Source organism: Mobula hypostoma, chromosome 19 (genome assembly GCF_963921235.1).
Source record: "Mobula hypostoma chromosome 19, sMobHyp1.1, whole genome shotgun sequence".
In the NCBI taxonomy this organism is placed as follows: Eukaryota; Metazoa; Chordata; class Chondrichthyes; order Myliobatiformes; family Myliobatidae; genus Mobula; species Mobula hypostoma.
The window spans coordinates 11049115-11069161 of record NC_086115.1 but is presented as its reverse complement, the minus strand read 5'-3'; the positions used below and the strand labels follow the sequence as shown (position 1 = coordinate 11069161).

At 43.4% G+C, this 20047-nt stretch overlaps 1 protein-coding gene across 2 annotated transcripts in view; it reads right to left on the bottom strand.

The window, feature by feature from the left end:
• The window catches only part of armh3 (armadillo like helical domain containing 3), a 186573-nt gene that overhangs the window by 67348 nt on the left and 99178 nt on the right, over window positions 1–20047 (bottom strand). For both annotated transcript variants that reach the window (XM_063071318.1, XM_063071319.1), the window contains 2 exons: window positions 10986–11112; window positions 9985–10060 (listed from right to left, as the gene is read on the bottom strand). In XM_063071318.1, coding sequence (XP_062927388.1) covers window positions 9985–10060; window positions 10986–11112 — 203 coding nt within the window. The remainder of the gene's footprint in view (window positions 1–9984; window positions 10061–10985; window positions 11113–20047) is intronic.

Sequence of the window (20047 nt, the reverse complement as noted above, 5' to 3'; positions counted from 1 at the left end):
TTTGTAGCAGGACGATGCCTGGCCCAGACTTTACATTACTGCATCACAACTGCCTAATTTATCACCACTGAACAATTTATCACCACCATCAGAACAATTAACAAGGGTGAACCTGTGCACCTACGTAGAATTAGCATCCTTGCTTCTATTTAAAGTCACAATTGTTCGATTCTTTTAGGGCAAGGAAGATCTATTTCACTGAAGCACTGTGGCAACTGTTTGCAGAACCAGGGGCACAGATTAAAAATGGAGAAGATGAAGGCATTAATCAAAAGCAAATGTAGCTATTAAGGTGGACAGCTCGTGGAGCTTCTGAATCAGAACACTGCAATATGAACAACAAAAGCTGGCCTGAAAATTCCAGGAGCACGATGCATGGCTTCGACACAAAACATCGACAGTTCTTGCCCCACCAGAACCCGCCCCCCCCCCGTACTTCTCGACTGCCAGGTTCCTCCAGCAGATTATGTATTATAACTAAACTAGGAGAATTAAGACCATAAGACATAGGAGCAGAATTAGGTCATCTGGCCCATCGAGTCTGCTCCGCCATTCAATCATGGCTGATACTTTTTTTTTTCCTCCTCGTCAACCCCACTTCCCGGCCTTCTCCCCCGTAACCTTTGATGCCATGTCCAATCAAGAACCTATCAATCTCTGCCTTAAATACACCCAACCACCTGGCCTCCACAGCTGCATGTGGCAACAAATTCCACAAATTCACCACCCTTTGGCTAAAGAAATTTCTCCGCATCTCTGTTTTGAAAGGGCACCCCTCTATCCTGAAGCTGTGCCCTCTTGTCCTAGACTCTCCCACAATGGGAAATATCCTTTCCACATCTACTCTGTCTAGGCCTTTCAACATTCAAAAGGTTTCAATAAGATCCCCCCTATTCCTTCTGAATTCCAGCGAGTACAGACCCAGAGCCATCAAATGTTCCTTCTAAGATGAGGGGCCCAAAACTGTTCACAATACTTAAGGGTGAGGTCTCACCAGTGCCTTATAAAGCCTCAGCATCAAATTAAAGATTCCAAGAGTATTCCATGTGTTCACATTCCAACAATTATTTTCGCATTTCACTGTCCCATTTTCTAAATTTAAAATATATTAAAGTAAAATATATTTGCTAATCTACAGAATATCTAAAGAAACATTCCAAAACCTGTCAAATTAAAAAGCTGAAATTGTGAGGCTGAGAAAATATTCATACACTCAGTAATTACTACACTATCTTTCCACAGTAGCAATACATTACCTTACTAACTCATCCAACTAGTTGGTGTAGAAAATTGGAGGATCACTAGTTTTCAATGAATTCATAAGAATACTGTAAATACCCCCTCTCTCTGTAAGGTCCAACAGTATGGTAGACTTTCAACAGACAAAACCAAAGTGAAGACAAAAGAGCATTCAAGACAAGTCAGGGAGATGATAATAGAAAAGCACAAATCTGGGGAAGGGTTCAAGACCATCTCAAAGGCACCTTGGAGCACAGGGCAGTCCATTGTGAACAAGTGGAAAACATTTGAAACAACAGCCACACTGCCTAGGTTAGGCTGTCTCTGTAAACTTAGTTACTGGAGAGGAATGGCACTTGTAAAAGAGGCTAATGTGACGCCAACAGTCACTGAGCAAGCTGTACAAGTCAATAGCTGCAACTGGACATGGCTCCACAACCTCTAAGGCCTTTCACAAAAAGGGTACTTATGGAAAAGTAGCAAGGAAGAAGCAATGGCTAAAACAAAAAGCACATTCTTGCCCGTAAAGGCTTTGCAAAGCGACACTTAGAAGATACTCTAAAGACGTGGAAGAAAGTCTTGTAGTCGGATGGCACTAAAGTGGAATTTTTTGGCCTCACACTACGCAGTACGTGTGGCGTTAATCTAATACTGAGCATCAGCCAGGTAAAGTATGGTGAAGATAGCATCATGCCATGGGGATGCTTTTCAGCAGTAGGGATTGGAAATCTGGTCAGAATTGATGGGAAGATGAATGCTGCCTAAACACAAAGAGATTCTGGATAAAAACCTGCTAGTCTCTGCCAGAAAGCTTAAACTGGGGAGAAAGATTGTCTTTGATCAGGACAATGGCCCAATGCACACCGCCAGAGCAACCATGGAGTGGCTTTGACTGAAAAAAAAACAATTGATATCCTTGAGTGGCCCAGTCAGAGTCCTGACCTTAACCTGATCGACCATCAAGACCTCAAGATTGATGTCCACCGCCGCTCTCCAAATAACCAGGCACAGTTTAAGCAATTTTGCAACACAGAAATCTTGCTCCATCACATTGTGCAAAACTAATAGAGACTTATCCAAAACTACTACTGGCTGTAATAGCAGTGAGAGGCTATTTAACTAACAACTGAGCAAAAGAGAATAAGCACTTCTGAACTGCTGACCTTTCAATTTTTGAATTTTTAGTTTTTCATGTTTTATAATTTACCGTTTTTTTCAGCTCTACCGTGAAAAAAAGGATCATGTCATTCACAAATAAAAATTTCCAGTTAAATTGATCAAAATTGCTGCTGTAATACTCATTTATATGAACAAAGGGTTAGGGGCTGAATAGTTTTTTCAAGGCACTGTACACATACACACTGGACTCTGGTTAATTCGGACACATCAGGATCAATACATCTTAGCCCAGTTTAGTAGCTACCCTAGTTAGCTGAAGGTTCATGGAAATATTTAAAAAAGATATAAAAACACAAACTACCATTTAACTGAGCAACAAATTATGTATTTAAGTGAAATACAGGACAAATTAGAATGGTACCAATAACAGAATGGTATTATAACACTGTGTATTAGAACCTAAAATTATTGGTGGAGGAATTCATCCAGTGTACAGTGCCATTTTCTATTGATTGACTGTAAATGAACAAGGGCAGTGCAGACACCTAGTGTAGATAATAGATTGCCTTCATACAATGCTTTCGATGATTGCATCCTCCAAATCTTCATTTTCATTGTAACATTCAAGATGATTGTTGATACCTTCAACTTTTTCATAATTCATAACTTGTTGTAGTGAAATAGTTTAATTTTCACTTTGGACTTTTCTGACATTTCCACGCTTAAATGTTTGAAACCACAGTGAGCACAAATGTTCTGAATTGTCTTGCTGCTTATCTCTCGTCAACTATCAGTGTCAAAAACTTCTTTTTGAACACAAGCACATGTAAATGACACTGTTTTAACATCCGCTCGCTCTAAGCGCAGTATAGTGTCTAACGGTCACACCAGTGTAGGTGACTGACATCAGAAACTGTTCAGCAACAGACCCATGCCCCAATTAAGCAGCATAGTGTCCCAGATAAAAGAAGGGAACCCCGGCAATTTTCTTAATTAGTTTTCATTCTTGAAGAGTTGTCCCAAATAGGTAACTGCCCCGATTAACCAATGCTCCAACTAACTGGAATCTACTGATTATATATACAGTTGCAAGAAAATGTTTGCGAACCCTTTGCAATTACCTGGTTTTCTGCATTAATTACTTATAAAATGTGGTCTGATCTTCATCTGTCACAATAGACAAACACAATCTGCCTAAACTAATAACACACAAACAACAGTACTTTATCCCGTCAATACTGAGTACACCATTTAAACAATCACAGTCTAGGTTCAACAAAGTATGTGAACCTCTGGGGTAATCCCTTCTACAAAAACTATTTGGTGTCGTGTGTTCCAATCAATGAGATGAGATTGGAGGTGTGGGTTGTAGAGGTGCCCTGCCCTATAAAAAAGACACAGTCAGGATACTGAAGAGCCTGCTCTTCTCAAGAAAGATCTGTTTATGTGCACCATGCCTCGATCAAGACAACTTTCAGAGGACCTTAGAAGGGTTGTACAGATGCATGAAGCTGGAAAAGGCTATAAAAGTATTTATTAAGACCAGTGTGTTCATCGATCCACAGTAAGAGAAATTGTCTACAAATGAAAGAAATTCAGTATTATTGCTATTCTCCCAGGAGTAGGCGTCCTGCAAAGATCACACCAAGAGCTCAATGTGCAATGCTGAAGGAAATGAAAGAGAATCCAAGGGTAACCCAGGACCATGCAGAAATTGCTAGAACTTGCAAAAGTCTCTGTTCATCTGTCTTCAAAGCAAAAAACACTGAACAAGAATGATGTTCATGGAAGAACACCATGGAGGAAACCACTGCTCTCCAAAACAAAACATTGCTTCACATCTCAAGTTTGCAAAAGACCACCTGGATGCTCCACAATGCTTCCGGCACAACGCTCTGTGGGCAGATGAAACAAAAGTTGAACTTTCTGGCAGAAATGCTATGTTTGGAGGGAAAAGGGCACTGCACAACAACACCAAAACCTCGTCCCAGCTGCAAAGCACAGTGGAAGGATTATCATGGTTTGGAGCTGCTCTGCTGCCTCAGGGCCTGGACAGTTTGCAATTGTTGAGGGAACAATGAATTCAAAACTGTATCAAGACATTTTGCAGGAGAATGGCAGGGTAGCGGTCCGTTACCTGAAGATTGATGATGCAACAAGATAATGATCTGTAAAACAAGAGTAAATCAACAACAGAATGGTTTAAGAAGAAGAAAATTCGTATTTTGGAATGGCCAAGTTAGAGTCCAAACCTTAACCCAATTGAGCTGCTGTGAGGGCTGTTCGTGCAAGGTAGCCCTGAAATATTGATAGACTGAAACAGTTTTGTATGGAGGAATGGTCTAAAATTCCTCCTTGCAATTGTGCAAGTCAGGTCAGTAGCTACAGGAAACGTTTGGTGGAGGTTATTGCTGCTAAAGGAGGTTCTACCAGTTATTAAATACAAGGGTTCACATACTTTTTCCAGCCTGGACTGAGAATGATTTAAAAAATGCTCAATAAAGGCATGAAAAGTACATTTGTTTACTAGTTTAGGCAGATTGTGTTTGTCTGTTATTGTGACTTAGATGAAGATCAGACCACATTTATGAGTAATTAATGCAGAAAACCAGGTAATTGCAAAGGGTTCATAAACTTTTCCTTGCAACTGTGTGCTTATACACACCACACACAGACAGTATATTGATTATAACCAAATTCAATAGCAATGCTTTCAATTATTAATTATTGGCACTCAATGACAGAAACCTGGAACTCATTAAGGTACTTGCAACTGGAGTTGAAATCATACTCGCTGTTGCTTCTACTCACAAAAGCAGAAGAGTGAATTCAATTCATTCAACCCATGGGGCAAGATCATTTTACTAATTCAAACTCCCTCCCTGCAGGGGTTTTTGTTTCCCTAGCACAATGAAGGGAAATCAACAAGTACAATCAAGATTATTTAATTATCTCTGTGGTGAGATTTGATCTCCTGTCTTCAGGTGTCCAGAGGCTTTGCAGTAATCTAACACTGCTTGATATGTACCTGTGGCTCTTATGTACCGAGACATCCAGCCACACTCCCTCCCTTTCTAACATTCTGAGTGCAGCAAGATGTCTTGGTACATATCGGTACCAATGACATAGGAGGAAAAGCAAAGGGGACCTGAAACCTTGGAGGCCTAGGTAGAAAGCCGAGAAGCAGTAGTCCTGGCTAGTAATTTCGGTATTGCTACCTGTGCCAGGTGCCAGTGAAGGTAGAAACCGAATGATTTGGCAAATAAATGTGTGGCTGAGAAGCCGGTGCAGGGGGCAGGGCTTCAGGTTCTTGGATCATTGGGATCTCTTCTGGGGGAGGTATGACCTGTTCAAAAGTGACGGGTTGCACCTGATCCCGGGGGGGGGGGACGACAATATTCTCATGGGCAGGTTTGTTAGAGCTGTTGGGGAGGGTTTAAACTAATTTGGCAGTGGGGTGGGAACTGGAGTGAAGGGACTCCGGATAGGACGGATGGTAAAAAGATAGTGTCCAGTCAGACTGTCAGGAAGGCCAGGCAGATGACAGGACATACTGCAGCCAGCAGGGTGAGTGTCAGTGCATTAGGGATGCAGAATCAAAAAGGGTAGCAAATGCAGCACTCCAAGTGTTATATCTCAGTGCACGGAGTATAAGAAATAAGGTGGATGATCTTGTTGCAGTATTACAGATTGTTAGGTATGATGTTGTGGCCATCACTGAAACGTGGCTAAAGGATGGTTGTAGTTGGGAGCTGAATGTCCAAGGTTACACGTTGTATCGGAGGGATAGGAAGGTAGGCAGAGGGGGTGGTGTGGCTCTGCTGGTAAAGAATGGCATCAAATCACTAGAAAGATGTGAATAAGATCAGAAGATGTTGAAACCTTGTGAGTTGAGTTAAGAAACTGCAAGAGTAAAAGGACGTTGATAGCAGTTATATACAGGCCTCCCAACAATGGCTGGAGAGGTAGACCATAGATTACAACAGGAAATAGAAAAGCCAAGTCAAAAGGGTAATATTATAATAGTCATGGTAGATTTCAACATGCAGGTAGATTGGGAAAATCAGGTTGGAAATGGTTCTCAAGAGGGCGAGTTTGTTAAATGTCTACAAGATGGCTTTTTAGAGCAGTTTGTCGTTGAGTCTACTAGGGGATCAGTGATACTGGATTGGGTGTTATGTAATGAACCGGAGATGATTAGGGAGCTTAAGGTAAAAGAAAACTGAGGAGGCAGTGATCACCAAATGACTGAGTTAAAATTGAAATTTTATTAGGGAGAAAGTGAAGCCTGACATAGCAGTATCTCAGTGGATTAAAGGAAATTACAGTGGTATGAGAGAGGAGTTGGCCAAAGTAAATTGGAAGGAGATGCTGACAGGGATGACAGCAGAGCAGAAATGGTGAGATTCTGGTAATACTGAGGAAGTTGCAGGATAGATATATTCCAAAAACAAAGAAATATTCAAATGGCAAAATAGTACAACTGTGGCTGACAAAGGAAGTCAAAGCAAAAGACAGGGCATACAACAAAGCAAAATTAGTGGGAAAACAGAGGATTTAAAAACCTACAGAGAGGTACTAAAAGAACCATTAGGAGGGAAAAGATGAAATATGAAAGCAAGCTAGCAAACAATATCAAAGTGGATAGTGAAAGCTTTTTCAAGCATGTAAAAAAACAAAAGAGATGAGAGTAGGACTGCTAGAAAATGAGGCTGGAGAAATAATACAGGGGGCCAAGGAGATGGCAGATGAGCTAAATGAGTATTTTGCATCAGTCTTCACTGTGGAAGACACTAGCAGTGTGCCAGATGTTGAAGGGCGTGAGAGAAGAGAAGTGAGTGCAGTTACCATTACAAGGCAGAAGGTGCTCAAAAACCTGAAAGACCTAAAGGTACACAAGTCACCTGGACCAAATAAACTGCATCCTAGGATTCTGAAAGAGGTCGCGATAGAGATTGCGGTGGCATTAGTAATGATCTTCCAAAAATCATTGGACTCTAGTATGGTGCCAGAGGACTGAAAATTGCAAATGTCACTCCACTCTTTAAGAAAGGAGGAAGGCAGCAGAAAGGAAATTATAGACCAGTTAGCCTGACCTCAGTGATTGGGAAGATGTTGGAGTCAATTGTTAAGGTTGAGGTTATGGAGTACTTGGTGACACAGGACAAGATAGGAGAAAGTCAGCATGGTTTCCCCAAGGGAATTCTTTGAGGCGATTACTTGTAGGATAGATAAAGGGGATGCAGTGGATGTTGTATATTTGAACTTTCAGAATGCCTTTGATAAGGTGCCACACTTGGGGCTACTTATCAAGTTAACAGCCCATGGCACTACAGGAAAGTTACTGGCATGGTTAGAGCATTGGCTGACTAGTAGGCGGCAGCGAGTGAGAATAAGCGGATCCTTTTCTGGTTGGCTGCCAGTGGTGTTCTGCAGGGGTCAGTGTTGGAACCACTTTGCTTTATGCTGTATATAAGTGATTTAGATAATGGAATAGATGGCTTTGTTGCCAGATTTGCAAATGATACGAAGATTGGTGGAGGGGCAGGTAGTGTTAAGGAAACAGGTAGGCTGCAGAAGGACTTAGACAGATTAGGAGAACGGGCAAGAAAGTGGCAAATGAAATGCAAAGTTGGAAAATGCATGGTCATGCACTTTGGTAGAAAGTTCCCCAGGCTACTTTCTTTTCACCCACAATCACAGCAAACAATTGTGTTACAGTTATGACCTCAGAATAAATACTGCAAAGTAATGGTTAAGGAGCTGGTTTCCCGAGGCTCAACTACTGATATAAGGTTCAAATGGCAGCAGTGCTTTTATATTTAAGCAGTTAAATAAACTTCAATTAAAAATACAGCAATTATTGATGAGTCCCTGGAACAAAAATCAACTCATCTATACCAAGAGGTTACCAATTTTGAATGAAAAAATTTTTAAAAAACTATTATTATTTGAACAGAGTTAAACTACAAAATATGATCCAAAGGAATTTGGGGGTGCTCTGTACATGAAATATAACATGGCAGCAATGACTGCAAGGTAAGTAAGCTAGTCTTTATTGCACGGAGTATGAGAGAAATTTCAATAAAAATTAACAGCATTCCAGTGAAATCACAGGACATAGGATGAGAATTAGGCCATTGAGTCCATCGAGTCTACTCTGCCATTAGATCAGAACTGATTTATTTTCCCTCTCAACCCCTACCTTCTCCCCATAATCTTTGACACCCTTAATAATCAATCTCCACTTTAAATACCAAATAAGTTGCTCATTTCAGATTGACATGAGGAAGAATTTCTTCTCTCTCACAGAAAGTTATTAATCTTTGGAATTCTGTACCGGAGTATCCTATGGTGACAGAGTCAATAATATATTTAACAGAGAGACTGACAGGCATCAAACCATAACGGAAACAAGTGGCACAGATCAACCATACCCTTACTGAATGGTGAAGCAGGCTCGAGAAGCCATGGGCTGATTTCTTATGGTCTTGTGAGATGATCAGGTCGCTGATATCTGCTAGGTGGAAAATGTCCTACATAACCAAGGCACCAACAATTCACAATCACATCCCTGGCTGTAACACTTTCAGTGTTTGCTTAAAGTTGTAAAGGACACAAAGTGCACATTTATTATTATCTTGGAGATACAAGAGACAGTAGACACTTGAATCTAGATCAACAAAAGAACTGCTGGAGGAATTCACTGGATTGAGTAGCACCTGTCGAGGGAAATGGACCATTAACGTTTGAGGTTGAGATCCTTCATCTGGACCAGGAGTTCCCAACCTTTTTTCTGCCATACGCCCCTTCCATTAACTGAGAGGTCTGTGCACCCCAGGTTGGGTACCCCCAATCTGTACTGAAGAAAGATCTTGTGGACAACGTGCCAGGGAGCGGTGGGAAAGGAAAATAACTTGCACCAGGAACAACTCAGCCCTCTGACACACCAGTGTGAGTCCTCATAGAGATCTTCATAGATACAAGGCACATAGGGTGAAGCAGCCTCCTCTGCTCCAGCAGAGACCTGGGTCCAATCCCAACCTTTGGGACAGCCTCCACGTTTACCCCGTGATTGCATGGGGCTCTTCTGGGAGCTCCAGTTTCCTTCCATTTCCCAAAGGTGAATGATCTTGACCCAAAACATCAATTGTCTATTTCCCTCCACCTGATGAATTCCAACTGCAGTTTTTTTTTGCTGTATATTAATGTTTGGGAAGTTGTCACTTCCTAAACATTTAAAATATTTACATAAATTGCTGGAGAAAGCTAGCATATCAGGCCCCATCTATAGAGGGGAATAAATAGTTGACATTTTGGGCTGAGACCCTTCATCAGGTCTCAGTCCAAAACACTAACTCTTTATTTCCCTCTATTTATTGCTGACTTGCTGAGTTTCTCCAGCATTTTGTATGTGTTGCACAATATTTCCAGCATCTGCAGAATGTATTGTATTTAAGCACTTTTGTTTGGTATACACTGAGCTAAATGATATAACACAGATATTGCAATATTCCCTAACTCAGCAGGTTCAACGAAGGTAAACCAGTCACTGTGGCCAGCATTCATAGTATGAAAGAGGCCCTTTAGCCCGAACGGTCACTGAGAATTACATCTGTTTCTTACCTGACGTTGATGAGCGCGTGCGTGACCTTGCTTGCTGGCTCCTTCCACTGACCGCTGTTTGTTGAGAGCCTCAGAACTGGGACAGAGCAGAAACAAGATTGACCAGTGTACACTAAACACTGTTCCACGGACACACTTTTAAGAGTGGACAACACATCGTGCCCATCACACCTCCACGAACAATCCGAAGGAAGGGAGGTTGAAGGAGATTGATTTAGGAGTTCTGGGAAGTATGCTATGGAGAGAGGGAGTGAAGTGACGGAAACCAGCCTGCAACATTGGGGGCTAAAATGAGGGAGACACACAAGATCATGAAACACAAGAGATTCTTCAGATGCTGGAAATATTGAGTAACACACACAGAAAATATCGGAGAAACTCAGCAGAACAGGCAGCATTTATGGAGAGGAATAAACAGTTAACATTTTAGGCCGAGACCCTTCACCTAGTCCTGATGAAGGGTCTCAGCCTGAAATGTCTCCTCCAGTGATGCTACCTGACCCGCCAATTTCTTCCAGCATTTTATGTGCGAGACACACAAAATGCTGGACTAGCACTACCAAGGAATGAGGTTCTTGCAATAAGATCCTCTAATCCCCAATCATTTTAGTCATCAGGTCACGGGACTTGTCTCCATCTCCAGCGTCTTTCACAAATAACTCAGTCCGACTCTCCAGTGTGCTATAGAGGGCAAACTGCAGAAACTATTTTGCAGTGCAGGAGTGAACTGTGACTGCCCATCGACCTTCCACGGCAGACAAAGATTAAAGGGGACGTGCTAGTATCAAAATGTACCCCTCAACACTATCACTAAAAAAACTCATCAACTCATTACCATAATGGCTTTCGTCAAATCTTACTGCTTCTTACACAGGAATAGTAACTCGCCTCCCACCTCTGCCCTCAGATAGACTTGCCCTGCTGGAAAGGACTTCGGAACAACCTGAGGTGTTAAGGCAATGCAAGTTCACAACCATCCATTGAGAAAAATGTAAACTCACCCATTGAATACAAGTTATCGAAGACTTGGTGCATTCGAATGATTTCGTAGTAAAGTTCATCGTAACTGCTCGGTGTGGGAAGGAAAGTGTCACCATAGGTAATGAACACGTTGAACAAATTCACCACCTGCAAATGAGAGGAAGGTGCAGCCCAATTAATCCCTCATTGTGACTCAGGAACGGTGGAAAACACAATGGGTACAACCCTGCCATCCTATGTACCAGCACGAGTCCGAGACATCATAGACACAGTGGCACGGGTGCCAGAGACCCAGGGTTGATTCAGGTGTGTGGAGTTTGCACGTTTTCCCCTTGAGCACATGGGTCTTCCCTGGGAACTCCAGGTTCCTCCCACAACTGGTTAATTGTCACTTGTGTGTAGAAGAGTGGTAGAATCTGGGCCACGTTATGGGATTGTGGGAAAGATAAATAAGGAAGAATGCAGTATTGACGTAAATAGACACTGTGGGCTGAAAGGCCTCTTCCCAGGCTACATCTATGACGCTATGACACTCCACAATGTTAACTCTACCACTACCATGAATGTCTGCAAGAAAATGAACCTCAATGTAGAATATGGTCACATATAGGTACTTTGACAGTAAATTTACTTCGAACTTTGAACAATAGCTATGATGCTGAGACTTGCATTACCATTATCTGAACACCTTGAAAACTTGAAGATATTCTGCTTACTGTTATCAGAGAAGAGATTGAATCTGTTTGACAGCCTCAGTTTTGTGGACAGTTTGCATAATCTATACATATCGATTGTGCATAGATTATGTATATTGCATATTGTGTGCATGATACTGCACATTAACACCTCAATGTCAACCTTGTCACATTACCTTAGGATTATTTTATTTCAATGAGATCACCTTCATTCATCTAACTCTTAAAGAATGCAGGCGTAAACTTCGATAGGATAGCTGTCTCATTCAGGAAATTAGCTCAGTGAATGTCTCAAATGGTTTTGTATCCATTCTTATGCAGGGCTTTGAAGCTGCACACTTAGGGGTGGAGTGGACCATTCAACCTCTTGTGCTCCCTCCACAGTAGGGACAACAAGCACAGACTGGGTGATCGCTTTGCAGAGACCCTGTGCTCAATCTGCAGAAGCGATCCCAAGCTTCCAGTTGCTAGTTACTATGACTTCAGTCTATGGGCTCCTGTGCTGTTACAGTGAGGCTCAACACAACCTGGAGGAACAACATCAAATCCTTAACACGTACACATTGCAGCCTGCTGCACTCAATGTCAAATTCTCCTACTTTAGTTTGCTTGTTCTTATGTTTTTAAACAGGATTAGCCATTTAAACTGAAATCTGGCAAAATCTGGAGGGTAAGGGCAAAGGACAAAGTCCAGAGCCCAGCGAGTCCGCATGTAGAAACCTGAGGGTCAAAGACTGGAGGTAAAAACCCGAAGGAGTCAGGAGGGCTTAGGTTGACGGAGTTGGAGGCCCATTGGAGTTGGAAGTCAAAGTCCCAAGGTCAAACCCTCGATCAGCATCCCGGCTGAAGTCTGAAGTTGGAGCCCAGACGTCTGAGAATCCAGGGACAAGGACTAGAGGCCGCCTATCCTGGGGATGTTAGCCTGTATGGATGTGTGAGATAGGAATGGGGCTTGTTTTGCTGATCTTGTCTTGTTTTGTTATTGTTGCTGTTGCTTGCCCTGTTCTGCTAAATATTGTGGGCAAGCTGTGCAATAGCTGGAATGCGTGGCAACATGTGTGGGCTGCCCCCAGCAACTCCTTTGGTGCGCTGGCTGTTAAGGCAAATGGCACTAAGTTTTGATGTACTTGTAATAAATAAATTGAAACTGAAATCACCCTCACCTTCTCTCCTTCATTTGTATTCTCGGCCCTCCCTTACCTAAACTAATTGTCTCTCTCTTTCTCAGTTGTCGGAAACATTAGCTGCTTCTCTCTGCACAAATGAGGCTTGTCCCTGCTGAGTGTTTACAGCATTTTCTGTTCTGTTTTATTTCTGCTTTTCAATAGAATCATTGAAGATAAAACTACAATCTCAACTCCAGTACTGTTAACCTTCCATGCCCCTGCTTATCAAATGTCTAACTCAGCCTTAAAATATTCACAGGCTCTGCTTCCACCAGGTTCCAAACACTCACGAGGCACAGACAGAAGCTATTTCATAAACACCCAGCAATCCTGCAGATGCTGGAAATCTCGAGCAACACATACAAAATGCTAGAGGAACTCAGTGAGCCACGCGACATCTACGGTGGGAAATAAACAACTGACATTTCGAATTAAGTCCTGATGATTTCCTACAAAACAAAACATAATGTCATGAATGGCTGTGATGCTTTACTCCTAGATGAGCTCAAAGCCTTTTATGCACGCCTTGAAAGGGAGAATAAAAGTAAACCTGTGCAAATCCCTGCAGCATCCGGTGACTCTGCGATCTCTGAATCGGAGGCCGATGGCCCAGGGACATCTTTCAGAGGGTGAACCCCCACAATGCGCCAGGCCCTAATGGTGTACCTGGTGAGGCACTGAAAACCCATTCCAACTAAATGGTGGGAATGTTCAAGGACACTTTCAATCACTCACTGCTGCAGGAGGTTCCCACCTGCTTCGAAAGGGTGACGATCATGCCAGTGCCTGAGAAAAGCAGGGCAAGCTGCCTCAATGACTATCGCCCAACGACAGGACATTTACTGTGAGTGTTTTGAGAAGTTGGTCATGGCTAGAATCAACTCCTGCCTAAGCCAGGGCCTGGACCCACCAGTTTGCCTATCACCACAATTGGTCTGCAGCTGGTACAATCTCACTGGCTCTGCACTTGAGCTTGGATCATCTGGTCAGTAGGAATACTTAAGTCAGGCTGCTGTTTACTGACTATAGCTGTGTTCAACACAATCATCGCCTCAGTTATAATCAAGAAGCTCTCAAACTTGTGCCTCCATACCTCCTCTGCTACCGAATCTTTCACTTCCTCAGGGGGAGACCGCAGATCTCCTCAAAGAATTCCCTTAAGGAAACCATGCTGACATTGTCCCATCTTGTCCTATGTCACCAAGTACTCCATAACCCCATCCTTAACAATTGACTTCAACAGCTACCCAGCACCAAGGTCAGGCTAACTGGTCTACAATTTCTTTTCTGCTGCCTTCCTCCTTTCTTAAAGAGTGGAGTGACATTTGCAATTTTCCAGCTCTCTGGCTCCATGCCAGAGTCCAATGATTTTTGAAAGATCATTACTAATGCCTCCACAATCTCTACTGCTAACTCTTTCAGAACCCTAGGGTGCAGTTCATCTGGACCGGATAACTTATGTACCCTTAGGTATTTGAGCTTTTTTAGCACCTTCTCCCTTGTAAAAGTAACTGCACTTGCTTCTCTTCCCTCGCACCCTTCAATAGCTGGCTCACTACTAGTGTCTTCCACAGTGAACGCTGATACAAAATACCCATTTAGTTCATCTGCCATCTCCTTGGCCCCCTTTATTATTTCTCCAGCCTCATTTTCTAGCTGTCCTATATCCACTCTCCTCTCTTTTATTTTTTTTTCATTCTTGAAAAAGTTTTTACTATCCACTTTGATAGTTTGTTAGCTTGCTTTCATATTTCATCTTTTCCCTCCTAATGATTCTTTTAGTTGCTCTCTGTAGTGTTTTAAGAAGCTTCCCAATCATTTTTGTTTTATTGTATGTCCTGTCTTCTGTTTTTGCATTAGCTTTGACTTCCCTTGTCACCCACGGTTGTAGTATTTTGGCATTTGAGTATTTCTTTGCTTTTGGAATACATCTAACCTGCACCTGAGAAAAATTAGGAAAAAATTCACGTCATTGCTGCTTTGTTTTCATCCCTGCCAAAATCTCCTTCCAATTTACTTTGGCCAACTCCTCTCTCATACCACTGTAATTTCCTTTAGTCCACTGAAATACTGCCACATCAGACTTTACTTTCTCCCTAATAAAGTTTCAATTTGAACTTATTCATATTGTGATCACTGCCTCCTAATGGTTATTTTACCTTAAGCTCCCTAATCACCTCCAGTTCATTACATAACACCCAATCCAGTATTGCTGATCCCCCAAGTAGGCTCAGCAACAAACTGCTCTAAAAAGCCATCTTGCAGCCATTCAAGCAACTCAATCTCTTGAGATCCACTTCCAACCTGATTTTCCCAATCGACCTGCATGTTGAAATCTCTGATGACTATCATAACATTGTCCTTTTGACACACCTTTTCTATTTCCTGTTGTAATCTGTGGTCCACATCCCAGCTACTGCTGGGAGGCCTGTATATAACTGCCATCAGGGTCCTTTTACTCTTGCAGTTTCTCAACTCAACCCACAAGGATTCAACAACTTCCGATCCTATTTCACATCTTTCTACAGATCTGATGCTATTCTTTACCTCCACAGCCAGGCCTCCCCCTCTGCCGACCTTCTTATCCCTCCGATACAACGTGTACCCTTGGACATTCAGTCCCAACTACAACCATGATTCAGTGATGACCACAACATCATACCCGACAATCTGTAACAGTGCAACAAGATCATCTACCATTCTCCTTGTACTCTTCTTCAGCTCTGCTATCAGATTCCTAAATGGACAATGAACCCATGAACAGTAGAACCTCAAACAACAGGAATTCTGCAGATGCTGGAAATTCAAGCAACACACATCAAAGTTGCTGGTGAACGCAGCAGGCCAGGCAGCATCTGTAGGAAGAGGTACAGTCGACGTTTCAGGCCGAGACCCTTCGTCAGGACTCAGTAGAACCCCAGTATTTTTTCCTCTCTTTTTGCACTACTTATCTAATTCTATTTTCAATTTAATTTAATTTTAATATACAAGATGGTGCCAGCGACCAATGGTGACGCCCCTACTACTTCATTTATACATGGTTCTACTACGAAACTGGTTGCGACTAGAGCTTTAATTTACTTTTGATGATGTGTTTTTGGGCCGAGCGAGTGATCTGGCGATTTTGCTGTCTCGGGGAATTCAGTGAGGTTGAGAGAGGAGTGTGTGGCGTAATGGCAGAGCGCAAAGCCGTGCTGGGTTGAAACATCAAGTAAAACTGACACCGAAGAGGATGAGAGTGGAAGATGAGTGGGTGTTCAGCTCCGTGTGCCTACGTTTGACTGGTGCAAAAGTCGTCCTCACGCAAGGTTTGTTTGGCGCAGCTCTGGGCTGTTGTCTTGCTTTGGAGGACTGTGCAGCTCATGTTACATGTGCTTCTGGTTACTCTTTCTTTTGATATTTTTGCATGATTTGATCGGGGCACTCTGGTGTGGACTGGTTCTGCAGCCTCCAGTCAACAAACTAGACAACAGCAAACTAAAATGAACTAAACTGAACACCTAAACCCTTTTGAGAATTCTGTGGTTTGATGTTTAATATTCTGTGTTACTCATTCGCTTTTTGCAGTTTGTGGAATCTGCTCTTTTTTTTTGCACGCATTAGGTGTTTGATGCAACACACACGAAATGCTGGAGGAACTCAGCAGGCCAGGCAGCAGAAAAGAATACAGTCGATGCTTCAGGCCGAGACCCTTCGGTAGGACTGCAGAGAAAAAGCTGAGGGGTAGATTTAAAAGGTGGCGGAGCGGAGAGAGAAAATCAAGGTGACAGGTAAAACCGGGGAGTGGGGAGAAGGATGAAGTAAAGAGCTGGTAACTTGACCGGTGAAAGAGATACAGGGCTGGAGAAGGGGGTCTGAAAGGAGAAAAACAGAAGGCCATGGAAGAAAGAAAGGGGGGGGGAGGCACCAGAGGGAGGTGATGGGCAGGCAGAGAGATATGGTGAGAGAGGGAAAAAGGGGATGTGGAATGGTGAAGGTGGGGGGGGTGCTATTACCGGAAATTCGAGAAATCGATATTTATGCCACTAGGTTGGAGGCTACCCAGATGGAATATAAGGTGTTGTTCCTCCAACCCGAGTGTGGCCTCTTCGCGACAGTAGAGGAGGCCATGGATTGACATATTGGAATGGGAATGGGAAGTGGAATTAAAATGGGTGGCCACTGGGAGATCCTGTTTCTTCTGCCAGATGGAGCGTAGGTGTTTGACGTTTTCTTTGAATGGGTTCCATGATTTTTTTTTTGTTTCATGGTGCGTGCAGGAGGACAAACCTCAAGGTTGTATACTGTATACATGCTTTGATCACAAACGTACTTTGAATCTATATACTTACTGTAATTTATAGTTTTTATTATGTATTACAATGTACTGCTGCTGCAAAACGACTCTAACTTCACGACACGTACCAGTGACATTAAACATGATCCTAATTCTGAGGCGTTGTCTGATTGGCCGAGTTTCACCAGCATTTTGTGCACGCTGCTTGAGAAAATATTTCACTGCAGTTTTGTCCTAAACCCCTTATTTTTAAATAATTCTTATCAGGATCAGATTAATTATCAACAACACATGATGAGATCTTTTTTTTGATTTGCATCAGCAGTACGAATATATAAAATTAAATTACAAAAACATAGTGAAAAAGGGAATAATAAGGTAATGTTCAGAGTTTGTTCAGAAATCTGATGGTGGAGAAGCTGTTTCTGCATCATTGACTGCAGGTCTTCAGGCTCTTGTACATCCTCCCCAGTGGCAGTAACGAGAAGACAGCACATCTCAGATGCTGGAGGGCCAAGATTAAGTACAGTATTCAGGACTTAACAGCACAGGCGACAGACTGGATGGTTTCCATCATGTGATTCTGTGTGTGCGCACACTGAGGGAGGTGGCGTATTATGTGGGTCTGAGAGGCTGAGGTCGGTAAGGAATGAACATCCATGCTGGGTTTCGAAAGAATTTATATAAATGGTCAGGTGACATTCATCTGCCCTGTTGCTAGGTTCTTGTTGCTAAGTAACAAGAACAATCCCTTACTTGTTAAAAAAGAATCCTCCATTCTGTTTACAGCTTGGAACCTCTGTCATTAATAAAGAGAAAGGGCTGTAGGATTTGTTGCCAAGTTCAGGGGAATGTAGGTGGCCAGGTTAGAAACAAGGGCTCTGATAACCGGACCCTTTACTTCACAGCTTCCAGACTATGCAGAAAAAACAGAGTCTCAGGCACTCACTGTATTCAGGAACTGGGAGAGGCATCTTGTCAGTCACCTGTGCTTCCCTGGACACCTCCCGGCAATCCCGACACAGTGATGGGAGCATGATAGGGCAGCAGATGGTGTGATCGCACTGTCAGTGTCCATCACACAGCCCGTGGGGACGCACTGTCACGGTGCCAGCCATAAGAGTAAAACAGCACAAAAACAGGCCTCTCAGCCCAACTGTTCCAGCCTAACAAGACATTCCTCCATGCTAGCCCCACTAGCCCACCATCAGCTCGAAACCTTCCAGCCCCTCTCCTCCATGTAACCTTCTAAACGGCTCTTCAGTATTCCAGTTGCATCTGCCTCAATGAATTGTGGTGGGGGGGTGGAGGGTTGCCATGCTGACTCTTCATTGCTTGGAGTGTAAGAGAGGTTACCCCTCTATTAAATTTCTACCCTCTTGCCTTGCACGAGCCCTCCTGTTCACCTTATCCACACCGCTCATGATCTTATAAAATTCTGTGAGGTCGCCTCTCGTTCCCCAACACTCCAAGCAATGAAGAGTCAGCATGGCAACCCTCCACCCCCCCACCACAACTCAGGCCCTCTAATCCAGCCAACCCCCTGCTCCAGGTTGACAGTCTCGTTCAACACTAAGGCCACCAAAGCTGGTCACGGTGCTCCATGAGTGATCACACCAACAACCTATAGAACGGCAACACAATGTCCCTATTTCTAACCTCAATGCCCCGACTGAAGGCCAGCACATTTAGCACCTCCTGCATCACCCTGCCTACTTGTGCAGCCACTTTCAGCGAACTGTGCCACCTGTACTCTAGGTTCCTCACTTGTCAGTACCCTGCCATTCACTCTATAGCTGCCACCCTGCTTTGATTGTCAAAAATGCATCACCTCACACTTATCCAAGTTGAAAGTCGTTTTCCATTCTTCAGCCATCTGATGAGCTGACCGACCAAAATTTCTGTAATTTATTGTATCTTGCTTCACCATCAACAAGACCCTGAATTTAGCATCAGTAAACTTGCTAACTATGCCATGTACAATCACAACTTACTATATCTCCATAAATAAGACATAAATCATAGGAACAGGATTAAACCATCTAGCTCATTGCAAATACAAAATAATCTGCAGATGCTGGGATCAAAGCAACACTCACAACATGCTGGAGGAACTCAGCGGGTCGGGCAGCATCCGTGGAAATGATCAGTCCACGTTTCGGGCTGGAACCCTTCGTCAGGACTGAAGGAGGAGGGGGCAGAGGCCCTATAAAGAAGGTGGGGGGGAGGGTGGGAAGGAGAAGGCTGGTAGGTCCAGTTGAAAAACCAGTAAGGGGAAAGACAAAGGGGTGGGGGAGGGGAAGCAGGGAGATGATAGGCTGGAAAGGTGAAGAAGGAATAGGGGAAAACACAATGGGTAGTAGGAGGAGGCAGAACCAAGAGGGAGGTGATAGGCAGCTGAGGGAGGGGGCAGAGTGAAATAGGAATAGAGGAAGGGAGGGGGAGGGAATTACCAGAAGCTGGAGAATTCTATGTTCATACCAAGGGACTAGAGACTATCTAGACGGTATGTGAGGTGTTGCTCCTCCAACCTGAGTTTAGCCTCATCATGGCAGTAGAGGAGGCCATGTATGGACATATCCTTCTTCACCTTTCCTGCCTATCACCTCCCTGCTTCCCCTCCCCCACCCCTTTGTCTTTCAAATTACTGGTTTTTCAATTGGACCTACCAGCCTTTTCCTTCCCACCCTCCCCCATCTTCTTTATAGGGACTCTGCCCCCTCCCTCTTCAGTCCTGACGAAGGGTTCCGGCCCGAAACGTCGACTCATCATTTCCACGGATGCTGCCCGACCTGCTGAGTTCCTCCAGCGTGTTGTAAATCTAGCTCATTGCGTCTGCTCCACCATTCCATCATGGCAGGAGAATGGGGTTGAGAGGGATAATAAACCTGCCTTCTCCCTGTAACCTTTGACACCCCGATTAATCAAGTACATATTAACCACCC